The sequence below is a fragment of the Pleurodeles waltl genome, chromosome 3_2, assembly GCF_031143425.1.
Source record: "Pleurodeles waltl isolate 20211129_DDA chromosome 3_2, aPleWal1.hap1.20221129, whole genome shotgun sequence".
NCBI lineage: Eukaryota > Metazoa > Chordata > Amphibia > Caudata > Salamandridae > Pleurodeles > Pleurodeles waltl.
This window is the reverse complement of record NC_090441.1, coordinates 86,893,931-86,917,464: the sequence shown is the minus strand read 5'-3', so window position 1 is coordinate 86,917,464 and position 23,534 is coordinate 86,893,931. Positions and strand designations below refer to the sequence as shown.

The following is a 23,534-nucleotide window of genomic DNA, read 5'->3' as shown; positions in this document are numbered from 1 at the left end:
GTCTTTTGAGCAGAGCCCTGGGCACCAGCACTCATTCTTTCACAAATTAAGCACTGGCATCACCCTCAGTTTAAACACATAAGGATAATTTTTTTTAAAGTTATAAAGAATTGAAAGGGAAAAAAACTGGTAAAGTGTAAGTCAACCAGTCCTGGCAGTGAATGCACTTACTTAATGTGGATGCACATGTGCTCCTACAAAATGCCATTACTCTCATGGCAACACAGCAATTGGTTGTCCTATTGCCGCATGCTACAAGTTGTAGTGGGAGGAAGCAAAATGTGAATGTCAGTTAAAAAGAGCAATGGATCGAGTGCTGCCCCAAAGCCCCCTAATGTAAGCATTATGCATACCTGTACGAGGCCAGACCTAAAAATGAGCACCATGTGATTTTGTTTGCTCACAAAATCATCACTTACCCTTCCTCACGAGAATTTGAGAATCGTGCTAAGGGATACTTTAAGTGAAAGGAACTGAAAAGTTGACAGAGAAATTCATGTATGGAAAAGCACTTTAATACATATATACAAGGAATTCACAAACATTTTCTACAGTTCCAGGGAAACATTATCCTTTCCTCCAAAAAAAAAAAAAAAAAAAAAAATAGAAGAAAAAAAGCACACCAGAGGCCTTGTCAATGAGATCACTCCGGCTGTGTGAAGGAGAACGTGGATGCAAGCTAGTGCTTGGAAGAGTGTCCGCTTTCTACAAGGTCTTTATAGCAGTGTCTCTAGATTTGTACACAACACCGCGGCTCTTCAGCTCTCGGACAATCCCTGGATGAGAGAGAAAAACAGAAAGGTAGAGAGACACTTTAACATAGGGAGCACGACTTAATGAAGGGAGATAAATGCGAGTTCTTTTAGAAATTACAATTAAATGTGCAACAAAAAAAGTAAAGCCATCCATGTTTGCAAATGTGCTACATCATTGGCCATGCTGCTTCATTCAAGTCCGCATAGAACATCAAACCCACGTTGACTAAAGTGAACTCGTGCTGTTCGGCCAAGATCCAGATTCACTTCCCTTAAGAAGAATTTTTGCAGTATCCACTTTTAAAATAGCTGATTGCCATTTTTGACAAAACTGTACATGCTATTGTGATATTTCAAAGTTCCTAAGATACCTGAGTGAAATACCTTTCATTTAAAGTCTTGTTTGTAAATCTTGAACCTGTGGTTCTTAAAATAAACTAAGAAATGAAAATGTCACTTACCCAGTGTACATCTGTTCGTGGCATCAGTCGCTGTAGATTCGCATGTTTTGCATAGCTCGCCATCTGGTGTTGGGCCGGAGTGTTACAAGTTGTTTTTCTTCGAAGAAGTCTTTCGAGTCACGGGACCGAGTGACTCCTCCTTTTGTCTCCATTGCGCATGGGCGTCGACTCCATCTTCGATTGTTTTTCCCCCGCAGAGGGTGAGGTAGGAGTTGAATTGTAGTAATAGTGCCCATGCAATGGAGTGACTAAGTATGTACCTATTTAAGGTTGAGATGATACATATACAAATAGTTGAAGGTAACTTCCAAACTGCTACAGGCTCCCGGGGAGGCGGGTGGGCACATGCGAATCTACAGCGACTGATGCCACGAACAGATGTACACTGGGTAAGTGACATTTTCAGTTCAATGGCATCTGTCGCTGTAGATACGCATGTTTTGCATAGACTAGTAAGCAGTTATCTCCCCAAAAGCGGTGGCTCAGCCTGTAGGAGTGGAAGTAGTTTGAAATAATGTTCTTAATACGGCTTGACCTACTGTGGCTTGTTGTGCGGATAACACGTCTACACAGTGGTGCTTGGTGAATGTGTGAGGCGTAGACCATGTGGCTGCCTTACATATTTCTTGCATTGGGATGTTTCCTAGAAAGGCCATGGTAGCACCTTTCTTTCTGGTTGAGTGTGCCCTTGGTGTAATGGGCAGCTGTCGTTTAGCTTTAAGGTAGCAGATTTGGATGCATTTAACTATCCATCTGGCTATACCTTGTTTTGATATTGGGTTTCCTGCATGAGGTTTTTGAAATGCAATAAATCGTTGTTTAGTCTTTCTGATGTTCTTTGTTCTGTCAATGTAATACATTAATGCTCTTTTGACATCTAATGTATGTAGTGCCCTTTCAGCTACGGTATCTGGCTGTGGAAAGAACACTGGAAGTTCCACTGTTTGATTTAGATGGAACGGTGAAATAACCTTTGGCAAAAATGTAGGATTAGTCCTTAGGACGACCTTATTCTTGTGTAGTTGTATAAAAGGTTCTTGTATTGTAAACGCCTGAATCTCGCTTACTCTTCTTAGGGAAGTAATGGCGATGAGAAATGCAACCTTCCAGGTTAGGAACTGTATTTCGCAGGAGTGCATGGGTTCAAAAGGTGGACCCATAAGTCTAGTTAGGACAACATTTAGGTTCCATGAAGGAACAGGTGGTGTTCTTGGTGGTATAATTCTCCTAAGGCCCTCCATGAATGCTTTAATGACTGGTATCTTATATAGGGAAGTTGAATAGGTAGTCTGCAGGTATGCAGATATTGCTGCAAGGTGTATTTTAATGGAAGAGAAAGCCAGGTTAGATTTTTGTAAGTGAAGCAAGTAACCCACTACATGTTCTGGAGTTGTGTGTAATGGTTGTATTTGATTAATATGGAAGTAGCAAACAAACCTCTTCCATTTACTTGCATAGCAGTGCCTGGTGGATGGCCTTCTGGCTTGCTTTATGACTTCCATACATTCTTGGGTAAGTTGTAAGTGCCCGAATTCTAGGATTTCAGGAGCCAGATTGCTAGATTCAGCGATGCTGGATCTGGGTGTCTGATCTTTTGGTTGTGTTGTGTCAACAGATCTGGCCTGTTGGGCAATTTGATGTAGGGTACTACGGATAGGTCTAGCAGCGTTGTGTACCAGGGTTGCCTTGCCCAAGTTGGTGCTATTAATATGAGTTTGAGTTTGTTTTGACTGAGTTTGTTTACCAGGTAAGGAAGGAGAGGGAGAGGAGGAAAAGCGTAAGCAAATATCCCTGACCAGTTCATCCATAGGGCATTGCCTTGGGACTGTTTGTGTGGGTATCTGGATGCGAAGTTTTGGCATTTTGCGTTCTCCTTCGTCGCAAACAAGTCTATTTGAGGTGTTCCCCAGAGTTTGAAATAGGTGTTCAGAATTTGGGGGTGAATTTCCCATTCGTGGACCTGTTGGTGATCTCGAGAGAGGTTGTCTGCCAGTTGATTTTGGATCCCTGGTATAAATTGTGCTATTAGGCGAATTTGGTTGTGAATTGCCCAACGCCAAATTTTTTGTGCTAGCAGGCTTAACTGCGTGGAGTGCGTCCCCCCTTGCTTGTTTAGATAATACATTGTTGTCATGTTGTCTGTCTTGACGAGAATGTATTTGTGAACTATTATTGGTTGGAAAGCTTTTAGTGCTTGAAAAACTGCTAGAAGTTCTAGGTGATTTATATGCAGTTTTGTTTGATGTACGTTCCATTGTCCTTGTATGCTGTGTTGATCGAGGTGTGCTCCCCACCCTGTCATGGAAGCATCTGTTGTTATTACGTATTGTGGCACTGGGTCTTGGAAAGGCCGCCCTTTGTTTAAATTTATGTTGTTCCACCACAGAAGCGAGAGGTAAGTTTGGCGGTCTATTAACACCAGATCTAGAAGATGACCCTGTGCTTGAGACCACTGTGATGCTAGGCACTGTTGTAGGGGCCTCATGTGCAGTCTTGCGTTTGGGACAATGGCTATGCATGAAGACATCATGCCTAGGAGTTGTAATATCATCTTTGCTTGTATCTTTTGTGTTGGATACATGCGTTGTATGATGGTGTTGAAATTTTGAATTCTTTGGGGACTTGGAGTGGCTACTCCTTTTGTTGTGTCTATTATGGCTCCTAGGTATTGTTGTACCTTGCACGGCAGAATGTTGGATTTCGTGAAGTTGACGGTGAACCCTAGTTTGAAGAGGGTTTGTATGATCTGATTTGTGTGATTTGAGCACTCTATTAACGAATGGGCCTTGATTAGCCAGTCGTCTAGATATGGGAACACATGTATTTGCTGCCTTCTGATGTGTGCAGCGACTACCGCTAGACATTTGGTAAAGACTCTTGGTGCGGTTGTTAATCCGAAAGGCAGTACCTTGAATTGGTAATGTATTCCTTTGAATACAAACCTTAGGTATTTCCTGTGCGACGGGTGTATTGGTATATGGAAATACGCGTCCTTGAGGTCTAAAGTGGACATGTAGTCGTGTAGTTTTAGCAATGGTAATACTTCTTGTAGTGTGACCATGTGAAAGTGGCCTGATTTGATGAATGTGTTCACTATTCTGAGGTCTAGGATTGGTCTCAGCGTTTTGTCCTTCTTTGGTATCAGAAAGTACAGTGAGTAAACTCCTGTGTTTATTTGTGTGTTTGGCACTAATTCGATTGCATTCTTTTGCAATAGTGCCTGCACTTCTATCTCCAGGAGATTGGAATGATGTTTTGTCAAATTTTGTGCTTTTGGTGGTATGTTTGGAGGGAATTGTAGAAATTCTATGCAATAACCATGTTGGATAATTGCTAGAACCCAAGTGTCTGTAGTGATTTCCTCCCATGCTTTGTAATAATGACTTATTCTTCCCCCCACTGGTGTTGTGTGGAGGGGGTGAGTGACGTGAGTCACTGCTTAGTAGTAGGGGTTTTGGGGCTTTGAAATTTTCCTCTATTCCTAGGGAATTGCCCTCCTCTATATTGTCCCCGAAAACCTCCTCTGTACTGTCCCTGGTAACTGGACGGTGTTGCCTGTGAGGTGCTGGCTTGTGTGCTCTGACCCCGAAACCCCCCTCTAAAGGGTGTTTTACGGAATGTGCTGTAATTCCCTCTGCTCTGCGGGGAGTAGAGTGCGCCCATGGCTTTAGCAGTGTCCGTGTCTTTTTTGAGTTTCTCAATCGCTGTGTCCACTTCTGGACCGAACAGTTCTTTTTCGTTAAAAGGCATATTGAGAACTGCTTGCTGAATCTCTGGTTTAAATCCAGACGTTCGGAGCCATGCATGCCTTCTGATAGTTACAGATGTATTAATTGTCCGTGCAGCTGTATCTGCAGCGTCCATGGAGGAGCGGATTTGGTTGTTGGAAATGGTCTGTCCCTCCTCAACCACTTGTTTTGCCCTATTTTGTAGGTCCTTGGGCAGATGGTCAATGAGATGTTGCATCTCATCCCAATGGGCTCTGTCATAGCGCGCAAGTAGTGCCTGGGAGTTAGCGATGCGCCACTGGTTTGCAGCTTGTGCTGCGACTCTTACCAGCTGCATCGAACTTGCGGCTTTCTTTATCTGGGGGTGGTGCATCTCCAGATGTGTGGGAGTTGGCCCTTTTCCTAGCTGCTCCTACAACGACAGAGTCTGGTGGCAGCTGTGTAGTGATGAAAGCCGGGTCTGTAGGAGGCGCCTTATACTTTTTTTCCACTCTTGGTGTGATTGCCCTACTTTTGACCGGCTCCTTAAAGATTTCTTTTGCGTGCCGGAGCATACCAGGGAGCATAGGCAGGCTTTGGTAGGAGCTGTGGGTGGAGGAGAGTGTGTTGAATAAAAAGTCATCCTCGACCTGTTCTGAGTGGAGGCTTACATTGTGAAATTGTGCTGCTCTAGCCACCACTTGAGAATACGCAGTGCTGTCCTCTGGTGGAGATGGCTTCGTAGGGTATGCCTCCGGACTGTTATCTGACACTGGGGCGTCGTATAAGTCCCATGCGTCTTGATCTTGGTCACCCTGGCTCATGGTGGTGTGAGCTGGGGAATGTGATGGAGTTTGTGGTGGTGAGACATTAATCACAGGTGGAGGAGAGGGTGGTGGGGTAACTTTTTTCACCACTTTTGTTTGTGGTGTTTGTTCAGTTTGGAACTCCAATCTTCTCTTTCTTCTAATAGGGGGAAGGGTGCTTATTTTTCCTGTCCCCTGCTGTATGAAAATACGCTTTTGCGTATGGTCTACATCAGTTGAGTGTAGCTCTTCCTCAAACCTATGCTTTTGCATTTGGGAGGTTAGCGAGTGCTCTTCTGTATAAGAGCCTGAAACTGGGTCGGTTGCAGTTTGTTTTGGCACCGAAACCCTGTCTGCATCTTTTTTCGGCTCCGAGGTGACTTTTTTCATTTTCGGGGCCGAAACCTCTCGGCGTCGATCTTCGGTGCCGCTGTCTCGGCGTCGAGCCGTGTCTACACCGGTATCTCGGTGTCGATGCTTGTCTCCAGCACTTTCTCGGTCCCGAGAAGGCTGCGTGCCGGTGTCTCGACCGGAGTCGGACGATCTCGGCACTGTTTGGGCCTTTTTCGGTGCCGACGGTCGGTCACCGAATTTATGGGTCGAGCCATGGCCTGGTGGCAGTGGCGTCCCCTGGGCCTTGTAAATCTTCTTCTGAGTGGTTTTCGACGTCTTACTCACGGTTTGTGTATCGTCGAATCCTTCGGAGTCCGATTCTTGGATCGAAAAGGTTCCCTCCTCTTCTTGGTCCTCGAACTCCCGGTTGGCTGTCGGCGCGGATGCCATCTGAAGTCTTCTGGCTCGACGGTCTCGGAGTGTTTTTCGGGACCGGAACGCACGACAGGCCTCGCAGGTGTCTTCACTGTGCTCAGGTGACAGGCACAGGTTGCAGACCAAGTGTTGGTCTGTATAGGGGTATTTATTGTGGCATTTGGGACAGAAACGGAACGGGGTCCGTTCCATCGGCGTTCTTCTGCACGCGGTCGGGTCGACCAGGCCCCGACGGGGGATCGAAAAGATTACCCCGAAGGGCACCGGAGCTCTTCGATCTTAGACGCGGTGTTGAATCTAACTACGCCGATCCCGAACGCAACAATACCGACGAAAATCTTCCGAAATTAGCTATCTTTCCGTTCCGAAACTCGGAGCGACAGGAACACGTCTGAACCCGATGGCGGAAAAAAAACAAATCGAAGATGGAGTCGACGCCCATGCGCAATGGAGACAAAAGGAGGAGTCACTCGGTCCCGTGACTCGAAAGACTTCTTCGAAGAAAAACAACTTGTAACACTCCGGCCCAACACCAGATGGCGAGCTATGCAAAACATGCGTATCTACAGCGACAGATGCCATCGAACATATATTTTTCTATATAAAAACCTATTGGCCTGGAATTGTCTTTGAGTGTGTGTTCCTCATTTATTGCCTGTTTGTGTACAACAAATGCTTAACACTACCCTCTGATAAGCCTACTGCTCGACCACACTACCACAAAATAGAGCATTAGAATTATCTTTTTTTGCCACTATCTTACCTCTAAGGGGAACCCTTGGACTCTGTGCACGCTATTTCTTACTTTGAAATAGTACATACAGAGCCAACTTCCTACACCAGTCTATTATTAAAACATTTTACATCAGAGTTTAAGTGTATGGTGGGGCGATGAGGCACAATTCCCTGTCAAGGTTCCTTCCTTTGGTGTCAATAAAATTTCTGCATTACACAACTTGGGAGGAACACCAACACGTCCCCTAAAGGTATTAAACAGAACTCTCCCCCTCGCACCCCAGGCTCGGCCCCATAAAGCTTTTGACAAACTGTAATCCGTTTCACTGAAGCGAGCCCCCCTCCCCACCTCCAAGCTTGCTGAAATCATTGCAATGTCCTTACAAGCAGCGTCATGTTTAATTCAGCCACGCCTTTCCTTATTCACTGGTGAAATGTTCCTAAACAGGCCCAAGCAGCTAATGAGGCAGATGGTGATCCCCAACCAGATGTCATGAGAAAATGGCTGCAGCTAGGCCTGCCCCGTTCTCACTCCCAGTAGTCTTAATCTCTGTCCGACGTCTGCGATGCCCAGGTCCAGGCTGCACGCGCTACCTCAACACCTCCAGCACCTGCAGATCGTGCAATGCGGGCCTCCGCTAGCACAGCCCGCAGGATCCTGATGCCCATGTCCTACCGGCCCTCGCTGTTTCTATGTAGTGTGGACTCTCATAGCTCTTCCAAGCGGGGGCCCAACTGCAACGATGGCATCTGTCGGAGTCAGGTGGCCCGCTCGGACATAGGTGTCTCTAACGTCTCTCACTCTGGTTCTCAGGGGCTGTAAAATCCCCGGTGAGTTCACTATCTCAGCCTCAGGCTCTAATCACTGGGCAGCCCAGGTAAGCGCCTGCATCGAAATGCACAAAAGGAATCCCAGGGTGACTGAGCGGAATCTTTCTGGTCACCACCTTTGAGGAATTCTTTCCTAAGGCCACTGCGTCATGACACCTTTACGCACATGAGTAATGATGCATGCATGCCAACACGTGACTACTGCTGTAGTGTCTATGCATACTCACAAGTACAATGCTTGCGCATGTACATCATAGGGTCTTTTTTGCCACTGAGGTTCAGCATCCATAATAATCCTTTATCACCATCTTTTCCCCGATTTGAGAGCATCGGCAAAAACACTATCAAGGCATACAGTCTCTGCATTGCATTGTCAAACCAAACAGAGGAGCCAACTGGCTCTGCCAATACTTGTAATCACCTACGGACAGATACCACGGCGAATGTGCCTACTGTGAGATGCTGGTCGTTACTTCCCAACTGTGAATTAAATGCCCGGCAGTAAGCTGGAACCTACCTACTACCAGCCGCAGAATTAGTGGCCAGTATTACAGCCTAAATGCAGAGTAAAGAAAAACACGTGAACAGGAAACTTACCCTGTGGCAGACGGCCAGTAACAGACACCGCATACACGCCTGGTTTAAACGTACCTGAAGTGGCAAAAAGAAAGAAACTCAGATTGAGTCAGAGTCGCCGAGATTATTAAAACAGAAAAACTGCACCTTCCCACCCTCTCTCTGTTTAGCAGCTCTTTGAAAAACCTATGTTCAAAATTATTATAGAGGGCTTCTATTCTTCAAACTTCGTTAACTAACTTAGCTAGAGCCTAGAGCTAGAGTGTTAGGTCGGTTTTTCTTTCTAAAAAAAAAATCCTAGCTTCTAGGGAGACCCACCTCCTCCCCAACATTCACAGATAAAGTAGGCCAATCTGGCCCTTCGTACCCAGTTTCGCGGATGGTATTCTGTATGTAGCTGTCTTCCACACCATTCTCCTGCCAACCCCAGCCTATATCTCACGGATGGAATTAATCCTGCTATGGTCAGAGATATCCTTGAGTGGGGAGTGGCTGAGGAACAACACCTGCAGTTTTCTAGCACTGATAAAAGAGCTGCAGAGGATTTGGCGGCCTGGAGAGCAATGTTGGACTCTGAATGAGCAGAGACTCGGACATAATCAGACCCGGGAGGCACAGAAACACGACTGTATACAGAGCAATATTGTATGGGAGATATAATTACCAAGTGAGGTTTTGAGTTATGCATATGTATGTTCATTCAGCAACTCGGTATATGTGATATTATCCACTCTGTGAAGCTCCTCAATGTAAATCAACTAAGGTGTGTAATAGGTACTTGCACTTGTTAACATGCATTGCGTCTTGTGTGCATTTTTGTATAGATTAAATGCAACAAAAAAAAAAAACCTTTTTTTTTTTTTTAATCCCGCTGCTTCATTTGTTGCAAGACCGATTTAGAAGCAAGGGTCCTGGATTTCAGAACGGAATGGCATTTTACCAGCTCTATTATTGTTTTACTGTTTTCAGGTGGCAACCGTGTTTAGAAATCAGCTGGTGAGTAGCACAGCAGCTACAAAAAAGGAAGCAAACCTATTTTATATAGAATCCATTTTTTCCATATGCTTTTGTCTGCACTCCCTCCACAGTACACAAACACTGGCAAAGTAAATAACATGAAACAGAAACATCAGATCTATTAGGAGTGTTAAATTTGTGCACACCGCTTGGCATTTACTTACTGGGACTTGAATAATTTGGCACTCCTGTTCTGTCGCTGATTTTATAAAGAGGACAATGGTAGACGGCGGACCGTTTTGTACTGCCACAGTTTTGTGCTTCCACACAGGTCGTAGAAATAGAACATACAATACTGGGATTTTTTCAACATTCAGTGTACTAAAAGCCCTAATTCAATTTCTGCAAATCACAATGACTGTGAGAGGACTACTGCTCTCCATGCTCGACAGTATGCATGCTGCTGTATGGTATGGCTGACAGTTAAGCTGAAAGCTGGTCAGCAGTCTGAGGCAGTCAGAAGCTATGGACAGAATACTTCCAAAAAGTGAGGAAGGTAAGGCCCACACCCCTACTCTTTCAGCAGTAGGTTGCTCCTCCTGTAGCTTTAAGTCAGAGTACCATGCAGACCTCCTGAGAAACTTTTTGATGAATGTAGGAAGTGCCCTTGTTGGCATGGTTCCAGCCCACTTTTTGTCTGATATTGATGCCAACTTGACAGAGTGTGCTGGGATCTTGCTAACCAAGCCCCAGCACCAGTGTTCTTTCCCTAAAACAGTACCATTGTTGCCACAACTGGCACTAAGTTAAGTCCCTTTTAAAAAGGTCCTGGGAAGGTCCCCCAGGGCTGCAGCATGTATTATGCCACCCTGGACACCTCACCTAGAACATGCACACTGCCACCTGAGAGTGCTGGGGGGGGTGGAAGGGAAAGTCGACATGGCACCCTGAGAGGGGTGCCATCCCCACAAACCACTGCCTGCGGCATAGGTAAGTCTCTCCTCTAGAAGGCTTTACAGCCCTAAGGCAGGGTTCACTATACCACAGGTGAGGGTATAGCTACATGAACAATATACCCCTACAGTGTCTAAGTCAATTTTTATTCATTGTAAGTGCAGTGCAGCCATACTGAGTATATGGTCTGGGAGTTTGTCATTACACACTCCACAGCTCCATAATGGCTTCACTGAATACTAGGAGGTTTGGTATCAAACTACTCAGCACAATATACCCACACTAATGCCAGTCTTGGATTTATTGAAAAATGCACCCAGATAGCATCTTAGCCAAACTGTTAGAGCAGGACTGACCAGTCTGTGCCAGCCTGCCACTCCCAGACATGTCTTTGACCACATGGGAGAGCTTTTGTGCTCTCGGTGGCCAGATTCAAAGCCTGTCCTGGGTGGAGGTGCTTTGCACCTCCCCCCTGCAGGAACTTTAATACCTGGCGGTGAGCCTCAAAGACTTAGGCCTCTTGTTACAGGGCCACAGGGCACTCCAGCTAGTGGAGTTGCCTGTCCCCCCAGACAAAGCCCCACTTTTGGCGTCAAGTCTGGCAGGAAAGTTAGGGAAAACAAGGAGGCGTGACCACCCCTAAGGTGTCCAGAGCTGAGGTGACCCCCCCCCCCCCCCTTGCAAAATCCTCCATCTCGGTTCGGACAACAGGGACCAATAGGGAGAGGTCTGTGGCCCCCTCACCAAAGGGAGTGGACACAGAAGGGTGTAGCCCCCCCTCCCCCACCACCAAATCCAGGATTTAAGAGCTCCCTTGAACCCAGTTCGTCAAATTCCTGGCGACCTTACAAAAAGAAAGAAGGACTGCCAAGCAAAACCTCAGCAGAGAAGATTGAAGATGGAAACTGACTTGGCCCCAGCCGTACTGCCTGTCTCCAGCTTCAAAAGCCCTGCAAGAAGAAAGCGAAACATCCTGCAGGACCAGCGACCTCTGAAAAGCCTCCAGATACTGCCCGCATCACAGAGGACCAAGAACTCCCTTGGACATCAGCACTGTCCAAGAAGAAACTCCATCCAAGGACTCTAGAAGTGCCCCGGATCTGAGTCCTGCCCACACTGCACCAGACGCCCACAGCCAGAGTACAGGGGGCCCGAACTGACTAGAGCTGGTCCCCAGGTGATTCTGAGAGAGTGTCTACCTTGGGTTGACCCTTCCTGTCCAACACAACGCCGCCTGCAGCCTGAATCTGGAGGACCCCACCTGACCGCAACAGAACTAGCCAAAGATACCAGTCGCCGAAAGGTACTCTGCGCACCTGCAGCCCCCTGGCCTTGGGGAATCCAAACTCCAGTGCAGCAATGTCCAGTAAGTGGCCAGCCCGTGGTTTTCTGGAACCGACCCCCTGGATCCAGCCTGCAACATCTACATGCCCCCCGGGGCCCCCTATAGGTGAGCATTAAGAGCCCGATGCTGTGTTAGCAACCTGCACCCGGCCGCCCCTGCGCCGCTGAGTGTGTGTTTGGTGCTGACCACAGTACCACTAGAGAGCATTAGTATTATCTACTTTAGCCTCTGGGGAAGCCCTGTACCCTGTGCACACTATGTCATTTTGGTAAAGTATATACAGAGCCAGCTTCCTACAATGACTAGGTTTTATTTTTATTAGTGGTAATATTTATATTTTCAAATAAGCACTGCCTATTGGCTTTGCCAAGGCTTGTTCTTCTATTTTTTTTCCACTGTCCTGATGATATTTCATTTCTCAGCTGCTCAGTTGGATTTTCGGTGATTATAGTTTCTGTTTAGAAGAACTTTCAGAGCATCCTGTTACTGATGTATATGGGGTTAAACCACACACTTTCAAACAGAAAGGTTACGTTTTTTTTCCCCTTTAGCAGCACCGCGTAGAGGCCCTTCCCACCATAGAACACAGGTCCCTTACAGTCTCTCTGCTAGTGCATCTTTTTTTTTTTCCCTCAGGATTTTTTTATTAACATTTTTCTTAAAACGGGTAACAATCCAAGCATGCGTTTAAATAGAAGCTATGTCAAAAGGTACAAGTCTCAATGCGGTCATCACGCAGATATTCCGTAGTTCTTAAGAGCATGTCAAATTACAGAACAGCAAAGCTGTAAAGTGATACATATCTACTCTGTGGTAAGCTTGGACAACGCAAACACCAAGAACATAGAACAGAAATCAAACAATACATACCTTCATAAGATCATTATAAGTAGGCAGTCCGATGTACGTGTAGTATAGAGTGCAGGAGCGGTGAAGTGCACAGTAGGCGAGACATGGTGCAGTGCAAGGGATGTGGAGGGGAACAGAGGGGGCAGGGTTGCAGAGAAGGAGATTGATCAATCAAAAAGCTGCAAAGCCCGCAGTCGTGGTGGGTTGAAGCAAATGTACTCAAGGCAGGTAAAATACTAAATAAGTGGTTGCCATACATTTTGAAATTAGGCCTCTAAGCGTGAGAGACACTGGGAAATGAGTTCCATTGCAAGAATGTGCCATAAGCAAGAAATACCGCTGTGCTATAGCCAGTGGCAGTTGGTTGCTCCATGAAATAGCTACTAACTGTTGTGACGCATGAAGCATGTAACTGGCGGGTTTCCAGTAAGAGTGCGTTATTGAGCGTAGGGCAGAGGGACAGATGCCCAGGATCACTGTGAGGTAATTAAAGGGGAGTGGGTAGCCTAGGACAGATTTGATATGGCCCAATATTCTTTCCAAAAGATAATAATGACACCACATGAAGTCCAGAAGTCCCCAAAGTCAGGTTGCATTGCCAGCACTGAGGTAAAGTACCAGGATACATTTTGGCTAGGCTTGTCAGGACATAATACCATTGAAACATCAGCTTGTAGGCCATTTCCCTGAAGGAAATGTCTTGCCAAACGGTCTCCCATTGCTTGGGCGTGATCCCTGCTGTCGCGGTGGTGTACTAAGAGTTCTGATATGCGTGAGTACGTTGTAGAGTGTGGTATATGTTAGAGATGAGGCCTCTGGAGCCTGCATATGTCCCTACGAGCTTTTCAAAGGGGGTATATTGCCAGATAATCTAAGGATATGTCAGGCGGTGAAGGGCCTAGTGTTGCAGCTGATAGTAATGCATCCTCGCCCTTTGTTAGTCTGTAGTCCTGTTTGCATTATTCAAAGGATTTCATTGAGGCTCCAGTGAAAAGGTTGCGGAGTGTATTACAGTCACCCTCATTCCAGTCAGAAAATGCCTTGGACGAGAGGGCCGGAGGGAAGTCAGGGTTGCGTGCTATAGGGGGTATTAGGAGATGGGAATGTGGCAAGACCAATTTTGAGGGCTAGTTTCGCCCAAAATATCATTACCATTCTGATAGGTGTAGATAATGAAGCGCTGCGTGGTTGCACTGATTTGGGTAACCAAGCCAGATCCTATAAGGGTCTAGAAGCTACCGCATGGCCCATATGGAACCATTGCTTTTTGCTGGTTTGCACCATCCACTCCGATATGTTGCGCACGTTTGCAGCCCAGTAGTAGCACAGGAGGTCTGGACATGCCAGTCCTCCCTTATCACGAGGTAGCATCAGTACGGCGTTCGCTATCTATGGCTGCCCACCATTCCAAATGAAAGATCAGACATCTTGCTGGAGTTTCTGGATGTCACCCTGTGGGATTGGGGTGGGTAATGTTTGAAACAGATATAAAACTCGAGGAGCACATTCATCTTTATAACATTAATTCGACCCAACAAAAGATATGTTGTGGCCTCCATCGTCTGAGATCTGCCACAATGTCACGACGAAGCAGAGGCCCATTTGTCCCAGTCAAGTCTCCATAGTGGGAGTGAAGTGGAGGCCCAGATATTTGATTTTGTCCAGCACCCACTGGAATGGCACCAGTTCTTGGATAACAGGAAGTTCCTGAGTAGGGGTGGTGTGATTGAGTGCAAGTGATTTTGATATGTAGATTTTGAAGCCTGATACTTCTTCGTAGGTTCGTAGACAATTGGCCAGGGTGGGAAGGAAGACTCTGGGGCGAATCAGATTAAGCAACAGGTCATCTGAAAACAAGCTGATCTTGTGTTCCTTTCCCAAACGGCACCCCATCATGCCAGCAGATCAGCGAGTGGTGATCACCAGTGGCTCCACCACCAGGGCCAACAGAAAGGGCAACAAAGGGCACCCCTGGCGCGTGCCCTGGCTGATGGAAAGCGCCAGAGACTGTTGCCCGTTGAGGCGTACTGTTGCGGTAGGGGCTGCATGATGATGCCATGATTTTAGATACCTTCTTGGGACTCAGCCCCACCCTGCGTCGAACCACCTGAAGGAAAGGCCAGCTTACTCTATTGAAAGCCATCTCCGTATCGAGTGAAATCAAGCACGCTGGTATGCAGTGTTACCATTCTTCACTAAATGTGCAACCCAGCGAACATTGTCCGTACTCTGTATGCCATGAACCAAGTCTACCTGACCCAGCTCGATAAGTCCCAGGAGATATTTGTTCATTCTAGTCACTAATATTCTGGTGAATGATTTGGCATCAGTGTTGAGAAGAGTGATGAGAGGTGCACTGAGCCAGATCTTTACAGAGTTTGAGAATGAGGGCTATATCTGCTGACATCACGGATGGCGTGAGATCAGTATCATGTGTAAAGGAGTTAAAAAAAAAGAAGGAGTTAGAAGTTTGGCCTAGAGTTCTGTGAGGAACAGATGATAGAAGGTAACAGGCAGCCCATCTGGGCCAGGGGTTTTCCCCAGGGGTAAACTCTTCACGGCCGCCCAGAGTTCCTCCTAGGTAAGGGGACCTCCAAGGAGTTCCGAGTGTGCTGTCGGCAGGGGGTCCAAGTCGCAAGACTGCAAGTAAGCATAAATCCTCCTGTGTGTGTGTGTGGGTGGGGGTGGAATACTATTACTTTGGTAGTGTGCCTGGTAGTGGCCTCGGAATATTCTTTGTTTATCTCGTTCGTGATTACCCATCCTTGTTCCCCATAAGGTCTACATGGGCATGATCTGAAAGTGCAAATGGGAATAAAAGGAATAATTCCTCTCGTCAGGACTGGTGCATCCATGAGGCCTAAATCAGTAATTTCTCGTTTGCTCTGTGCAGACATAACCCCCACACCTTGGTATGTCAGAAGTCCTGTCCAATTTCGGGTCCCAGACCAAGCTGAGATCACCCACAACAATCACATCACACAGTTTCCCCGCCAACTGTTCCCTCAAAACCTTTCCAAGATAGGGGTTCTTGCACTAAATTAGGGGCATATACGTTAAGAATGGTTAGGGGCCTTCCCTTCCACTGTAGGTGGAGTTTAAGGAAGCAACCCTCCTAATCCCTCACCACTTTAGGAACAGAGGAGCAGAAACCAGATTTACAGAGGATTCCCACCCCAAGTGTTTTAGTGTCTGTGGAGGCCCAGTAACGTACCAGGTAGCACAGGTGTGACATTCTATGGGTCAAGGCCCCCAGCAGGTGTCTCTCTTGAAGCAGGACAATATCAGGGCTGTGCTGAGTTATGTATCTCCATGTCTGTCTGCGTTTGTTTGAAGAGTTAAGTCCCCAGGGATTGAGGGATAAGAGTTTTGTATTTGGCAGTGCTGTCATCTAACACAAAAATGAGTAGGAACGCGGCTGGGAGCCAGAATAAGCATGGAAGCATGTGTGAAAGGTGGGGCAGCAAATGGTTCCCTCCTCCCACCCGTCCCGTACCCTGTGATGTAGCACAGTGAAGCCTAGAGGGGAATGGAGTGATGTCCCACTGGGGAGCGTAGGAGTATTAAGAGCAGCCCTCAGCAGGGGGAGTGAGGGTCCATTACAGTGTTTGGAAAAAAAGAAATAAAATAAAGAGGCATATGTAACATGACCACAACAAAAGGGGCCAACTGGGCCCAATCAAATGGTCCACTTTCTGCAAAGATCGGCATAGAGTTGTGCTGATCTCTAACAAGGAGTCACTCTTGGGACGCGAGCTGGGTAAGGCGGGCTGCCAGGAAGGGCCAACAAGTGCAGGGTAGCACTACAGCGCAGGGCCATACTCCTCCAGGCTCTCAAATACCTAGGCTGTAGAAAAGTACCCTTTTTCGCATGGTTACCCCCACTTTTGTCTGCTGTAAGTGTGCTAACCAGAACCCCAGTGACTGTGCTCTCTCCCTCTAAATTTGGTTGCTCAGGACTTTGCACACCCCACAGTTGACATACAAGTTCCTAGTATATGGTACTTAGGTACCCAGGGCACTGGGGCATCAGGGATCCCCCATGGGCTGCAGCATGTATTGTGCCACCCATGGGAGCAATCAGAAAATGTGTCTGCAGGCCTGCCACTGCAGCCTGCGTGAAAAGGTGTATGCACCCTTTCACTACAGGTCGCTGCACCAAGTCACTGTAAGTCACCCTTATGGCAGGTCCTCTTAGCCCAGAGGGCAGGGTGCAGGTACCCATTGTGTGAGGGCACCTCTGCAGGAGCGGAGGTACCCCTAAGAACTCCAGCTCCATTTCACTGGACTTAGTAAATGCAGGGAAGCCATTTTATCCGTGTACTGGACACAGGTCACTCACGACCTATGTCCGTATGTCCAGCTACATAATGGTAACTCCAAACCTGGGCAGGTTTGGTATCAAACATGTCAATCATACCCAAATACTGTTGCCAGTATTGATTGTATGATTCCATGCACTATGGGGGCTCCTTAGAGGACTCCAGCATTACTCCTACTAGTCTTCTGGGGTTTTCCGGGCAGCCTGCGCTGCTGCCACCCTTCAGACAGGTTTCTGCCCTCCTGCTGCTTAACAAGCTCAGGCAGAACAAAGGATTTCCTGTAGGAGAGGGAGGTAAGGAAAATGTCACTTACCCAGTGTACATCTGTTCGTGGCATTAGTCGCTGCAGATTCACATGCTGTGCATAGTCCGCCGTCTGGTGTTGGGCTCGGAGTGTTACAAGTTGTTTTTCTTCGAAGAAGTCTTTTCGAGTCACGAGACCGAGGGACTCCTCCCACCTCGGTTCCATTGCGCATGGGCGTCGACTCCATCTTAGATTGTTTTCCCCGCAGAGGGTGAGGTAGGAGTTGTGTATGCTAGTAATAGTGCCCATGCAATGTAATGAATACGTATGTACCAAATGAAGGTTAAAGTAATATATTTACAAATGTCGAAGATATACTTCCAAACGGCTACAGGCTCCCAGGGAGTCGGGTGGGCGCATGTGAATCTGCAGCGACTAATGCCACGAACAGATGTACACTGGGTAAGTGACATTTTCCGTTCGGTGGCATGTGTAGCTGCAGATACACATGCTGTGCATAGACTAGTAAGCAGTTATCTCCCCAAAAGCGGTGGTTCAGCCTGTAGGAGTGGAAGTAGTTTGAAATAAAGTTCTTAGTACGGCTTGTCCTACTGTGGCTTGTTGTGCAGATAACACGTCTACACAGTAGTGTTTAGTAAATGTATGAGGCGTAGACCATGTTGCTGCCTTACATATTTCGTTCATTGGAATATTTCCTAGAAAGGCCATAGTAGCACCTTTTTTTCTGGTTGAGTGTGCCTTTGGTGTAATAGGCAGCTCTCTCTTTGCTTTAAGATAGCAGGTTTGGATGCACCTAACTATCCATCTGGCAATACCTTGTTTTGAAATTGGATTTCCTGTATGAGGTTTTTGAAAGGCAATAAATAGTTCTTTTGTCTTTCTAATTACTTTTGTTCTGTCAATGTAGTACATTAGTGCTCTTTTGATGTCTAATGTATGTAGTGCTCTTTCAGCTATTGAATCTGGCTGTGGGAAGAACACTGGTAATTCTACTGTTTGATTTAAGTGGAATGGTGAGATAACCTTTGGTAAGAATTTTGGATTTGTTCTTAGAACTACTTTATTCTTGTGTATTTGAATAAATGGTTCTTGTATGGTAAACGCCTGTATTTCACTTACTCTTCTTAGAGATGTGATGGCAATGAGAAATGCAACTTTCCACGTTAAGTATTGCATTTCACAAGAATGCATGGGTTCGAAAGGTGGACCCATGAGCCTTGTTAAGACAATGTTGAGGTTCCATGAAGGAACAGGTGGTGTTCTTGGTGGTATAATTCTCTTTAGGCCTTCCATAAACGCTTTAATGACAGGTATTCTAAACAGGGAAGTTGAATGAGTAATCTGCAGGTAAGCAGATATTGCGGCGAGATGTATCTTTATGGAAGAGAAAGCTAGATTGGATTTTTGCAAATGTAGTAAATATCCTACTACATCTTTTGGAGACGCATGCAATGGATGAATTTGCTCATTATGGCAGTAATAAACAAATCTTTTCCATTTACTTGCATAGCAGTGTCTAGTGGAAGGTTTTCTAGCTTGTTTTATGACCTCCATGCATTCTTGTGTGAGGTCTAAGTGTCCAAATTCTAGGATTTCAGGAGCCAAATTGCTAGATTCAGCGATGCTGGGTTTGGATGCCTGATCTGTTGTTTGTGTTGTGTTAACAGATCTGGTCTGTTGGGTAGTTTGACATGAGGTACTACTGACAGGTCTAGTAGTGTTGTATACCAAGGTTGTCTTGCCCATGTTGGTGCTATTAGTATGAGTGAGTTTGAGTTTGTTTTGACTCAATCTGTTTACTAGATATGGAAGGAGAGGGAGAGGGGGAAAAGCGTACGCAAATATCCCTGACCAATTCATCCATAGAGCATTGCCTTGGGAGTACCTGTGTGGGTACCTGGATGCGAAGTTTTGGCATTTTGCATTTTCTTTTGTTGCAAAGAGATCTATTTGAGGTGTTCCCCAAATTTGAAAGTAAGTGTTCAGTATTTGGGGGTGAATCTCCCATTCGTGGATTTGTTGGTGATCCCGAGAGAGATTGTCTGCTAGTTGGTTCTGGATCCCTGGAATAAATTGTGCTATTAGGCGAATATGGTTGTGAATTGACCAATGCCATATTTTTTGTGTTAGGAGACACAACTGTGTCGAGTGTGTCCCCCCCTGTTTGTTTAAATAATACATTGTCGTCATGTTGTCTGTTTTGACAAGAATGTATTTGTGAGTTATCATGGGTTGGAATGCTTTCAACGCTAGAAATACTGCTAACAGTTCTAAGTGATTTATGTGAAACTTTCTTTGATGTATGTCCCATTGTCCTTGGATGCTTTGTTGATTGAGGTGTGCTCCCCACCCTGTCATGGAAGCATCCGTTGTTATAACGTATGTTGGCACTGGGTCTTGGAAAGGCCGCCCTTTGTTTAAATTTGTACTGTTCCACCATAGAAGCGAGATGTATGTTTGGCGGTCTACCAACACCAGATCTAGAAGTTGACCCTGTGCCTGTGACCACTGTGATGCTAGGCACTGTTGTAAGGGCCGCATGTGCAATCTTGCGTTTGGGACAATGGCTATGCATGAAGACATCATGCCTAGTAGTTTCAGTATTATTTTGACTTGTACTCTTTGTTTTGGATACAAGGTTTGTATTACATTGTGAAATGTTTGTACTCTTTGTGGACTTGGAGTAGCAATCCCTTTTGCTGTGTTGATTGTTGCTCCTAAGTATTGCTGTGTTTGACACGGCTGCAGGTGTGACTTTGCGTAGTTGATTGAGAAACCTAGGTTGTGTAGGGTTTCTATGACATTTTGTGTGTTGTGAACACCGTTTTAGCGTATTGGTGTTGATTAACCAATCGTCTAGGTATGGGAACACATGTATTTGCTGCCTTCTGATATGTGCAGCTACTACTGCCAGGCATTTTGTAAAGACTCTTGGCGCAGTTGTTATTCCGAATGGCAACACTTTGAACTGGTAATGTATTCCTTTGAATACGAACCTTAGGTATTTCCTTTGCGAAGGATGTATCGGTATATGGAAATACGCATCTTTTAGATCTAATGTTGTCATGTAGTCTTGCTGTTTGAGCAGTGGGATTACGTCTTGTAATGTGACCATGTGAAAGTGGTCTGATTTGATGTAGGTGTTTAGTGTTCTGAGATCTAGTATTGGTCTTAGAGTTTTGTCTTTTTTTGGTATTAGAAAGTACAGTGAGTAAACTCCTGTGTTCTTTTGATGACGTGGTACCAGTTCTATTGCGTCCTTTTGCAGCAATGCCTGAACTTCTAGTCCTAGAAGGTCTATATGCTGTTTTGACATAGTGTGTTTTCGGTGGGATGTTCGGAGGGAGTTGGAGAAATTCTATGCAATAACCATGTTGGATAATTGCTAAGACCCAAGTGTCTGTTGTTATTTCCTCCCAAGATGTGTAGAACTGGCTTAGTCTTCCCCCCACTGGTGTTGTGTGAAGGGGTTGTGTGACTTGTGAGTCACTGTTTATTTTGAGGGGTTTTGGGACCTTGAAATTTTCCCTGGTTTCTTGGGAATTGGCCCCCTCTGTATTGTCCCCGAAAACCTCCCCTTTGATATTGTCCCTGGTAGGTTGGTGGTCTTGTTTGTGAGGTGCTGGTTTCTGTGGGTTGACCTCGAAACCCTCCCCTAAAAGTTGTTTTACGAAATGTGCCAAATGTGCCTCTGCCCTGCGGGGAGTAGAGTGCGCCCATGGCTTTGGCTGTATCAGTGTCCTTTTTAAATTTTTCAATTGCAATGTCGACCTCCGGCCCAAACAATTGCTGTTCATTAAACGGCATATTGAGCACAGCCTGTTGTATTTCGGGTTTGAACCCAGATGTGCGCAGCCATGCGTGCCTCCTTATGGTGACTGAAGTATTTATTGTCCTTGCAGCTGTATCCGCTGCATCCATGGAAGACCGTATCTGATTGTTCGAGATACTTTGTCCCTCTTCCACCACCTGTTGCGCTCGTTTCTGGAACTCTTTGGGGAGGTGTTCGATGAGATGTTGCATCTCATCCCAATGAGCCCTGTCGTATCTCGCCAGGAGTGCTTGCGAGTTGGCGATGCGCCACTGATTTGCCGCTTGTGCTGCAACCCTTTTTCCCGCTGCATCAAATTTGCGGCTCTCCTTGTCCGGAGGTGGAGAGTCGCCTGATGTATGCGAGTTTCCTCTTTTACGAGCCGCCCCCACAACTACTGAGTCTGGTGTCAGTTGTGATGTAAGAAAGACCGGGTCTGTGGGCGGAGCCTTGTATTTTTTCTCCACCCTTGGAGTTATGGCTCTGCTTTTAACTGGCTCTGGAAATATTTGTTTCGAGTGCCTTAGCATTCCTGGAAGCATGGGAAGGCTTTGATAATGGCTATGGGTGGAGGACAGGGTGTTAAAGAGGAAGTCATCCTCAATAGGCTCCGAATGTAGCGAGACATTATGGAATTCGGCTGCCCTAGCTACCACCTGTGCATATGATGTACTGTCCTCAGGTGGTGACGGTTTAGTTGGGTACGACTCTGGGCTATTGTCCGATACTGGAGCGTCGTAGAGGTCCCATGCATCCTGATCATCCTGGCTCATTGTGGTATGAGCTGGTGAGTGTGTTAATGGTGGAGTTTGTGCCGGTGATGCATGAGTTGATGGTGGTGGAGAGGGTGGTGGAGTTACCTTCTTTACCACCTTTGCTTGTGGTTGCTTGTCTCCTTGCTGGAAGTTAAGTTTCCTTTTCCTTTTGATTGGGGGAAGAGTGCCAATCTTCCCTGTATCCTTTTGAATAAAGATCCGCTTTTGCGTGTGATCTGGCTGAATTGGTTGTAATTCCTCCTCAAATCTGTGTTTTTTTAGTTGAGAGGACAGTCCCTGTTCCTCTGAGTAGGAACCAGTTTTCGGTTCGGTTGCCGGGCGTTTCGGCACCGAAACCGTGTCCTTTGATTTTTTCGGCTCCGACAAGATCTTTTGTCTTTTCGGCGTCGTGCCCTCTCGGTGCCGACCAACTTCGGTGCCGCTGTGTCGGTGCCAAATTTTTTCTGCGTCACTCTCTCGGTCCCGAGAGTGCTGCGTGCCTGTATCTCGACCGGAGTCGGATGACTTCGACAGCAGCTCGCCCTTTTTCGGTGCCGTTGGACGGTCACCTACTTTCCGGGTTAAGCCATGGCCTGTTGGCGGTGGCGTCCCCTGGGCTTTGTCAGTCTTTTCGTGTGATGTTTGTTTCGACGTCTTACTCACGGTTGGTTGTTCTTCGACGTCGAATTCTTCGGAATCCGACTCGTGGATGGAGAAAGATTCTTCTTCCTCCTCCTCGAACCGTTGTTGTCCTGTCGGCGTGGACGCCATCTGCAACCTCCTGGCTCTTCGGTCTCCGAGCGTTTTCCTCGACCGAAACGCGCGACAGGCTTCGCACGTATCCTGCTTGTGCTCGGGGGACAGGCACAAGTTACAGACCAAATGTTGATCCGTATAAGGATACTTATTATGGCATTTAGGACAGAATCGGAACGGGGTCCGTTCCATCAGTCACGATGTTGCACGCGGTCGGGCCGACCAGGCCCCGACGGATGCTCGAAATTACCCCAAAGGGCTCCCGAAGCTCTTCAAGATTCGGTGTCGATTGGTTCTAACTACCCCGATACCGAACTAAACAATACCGACGAATTTTCCGAGATTCTGACTAACTTTCCGACCCGAAACACGGAGCGAAAAGGAACACGTCCGAACCAGACGGCGGAAAGAAAACAATCTAAGATGGAGTCGACGCCCACGCGCAATGGAACCGAGGTGGGAGGAGTCCCTCGGTCTCGTGACTCGAAAAGACTTCTTCGAAGAAAAACAACTTGTAACACTCCGAGCCCAACACCAGACGGTGGACTATGCACAGCATGTGTATCTGCAGCTACACATGCCACCGAACATAGGTGTTACATGGAGGGGTAACCTCCCCAAGCCATCAGTATGCTTTGAAGGGCACATTTGGTGCCCTTCTTACATAAACCGGTTTGCACCAGTCCAGGGACCCCCGGTCCCTGCTCTGGCACAAAACTGGACAATTGAATGGGGAGTGACTACTCCCCTGTCCATCACCACCCCAGGGGTGGTGCCCAGAGCTCCTCCAGGTGGCCACTTGATTATGCCATCTTGAATCCAAGGTGGGCAGAAGCCCCTGGGAGCATCTGAGTGGCCAGGTCAGGCAGGTGACATCACAG

At 46.7% G+C, this 23,534-nt stretch overlaps 1 protein-coding gene across 1 annotated transcript in view; it reads right to left on the bottom strand.

Annotated features, from left to right (window-relative positions):
• Nucleotides 1-493: 493 nt before the first annotated feature.
• The window catches only part of SUPT4H1 (SPT4 homolog, DSIF elongation factor subunit), a 69,906-nt gene continuing 46,865 nt past the window's right edge, over nt 494-23,534 (bottom strand). The window contains exons 4-5 of the mRNA XM_069226864.1: nt 8,661-8,714; nt 494-776 (exon numbers count right to left, since the gene is read on the bottom strand). Coding sequence (XP_069082965.1) covers nt 706-776; nt 8,661-8,714 — 125 coding nt within the window. The 3' untranslated portion in view covers nt 494-705. The remainder of the gene's footprint in view (nt 777-8,660; nt 8,715-23,534) is intronic.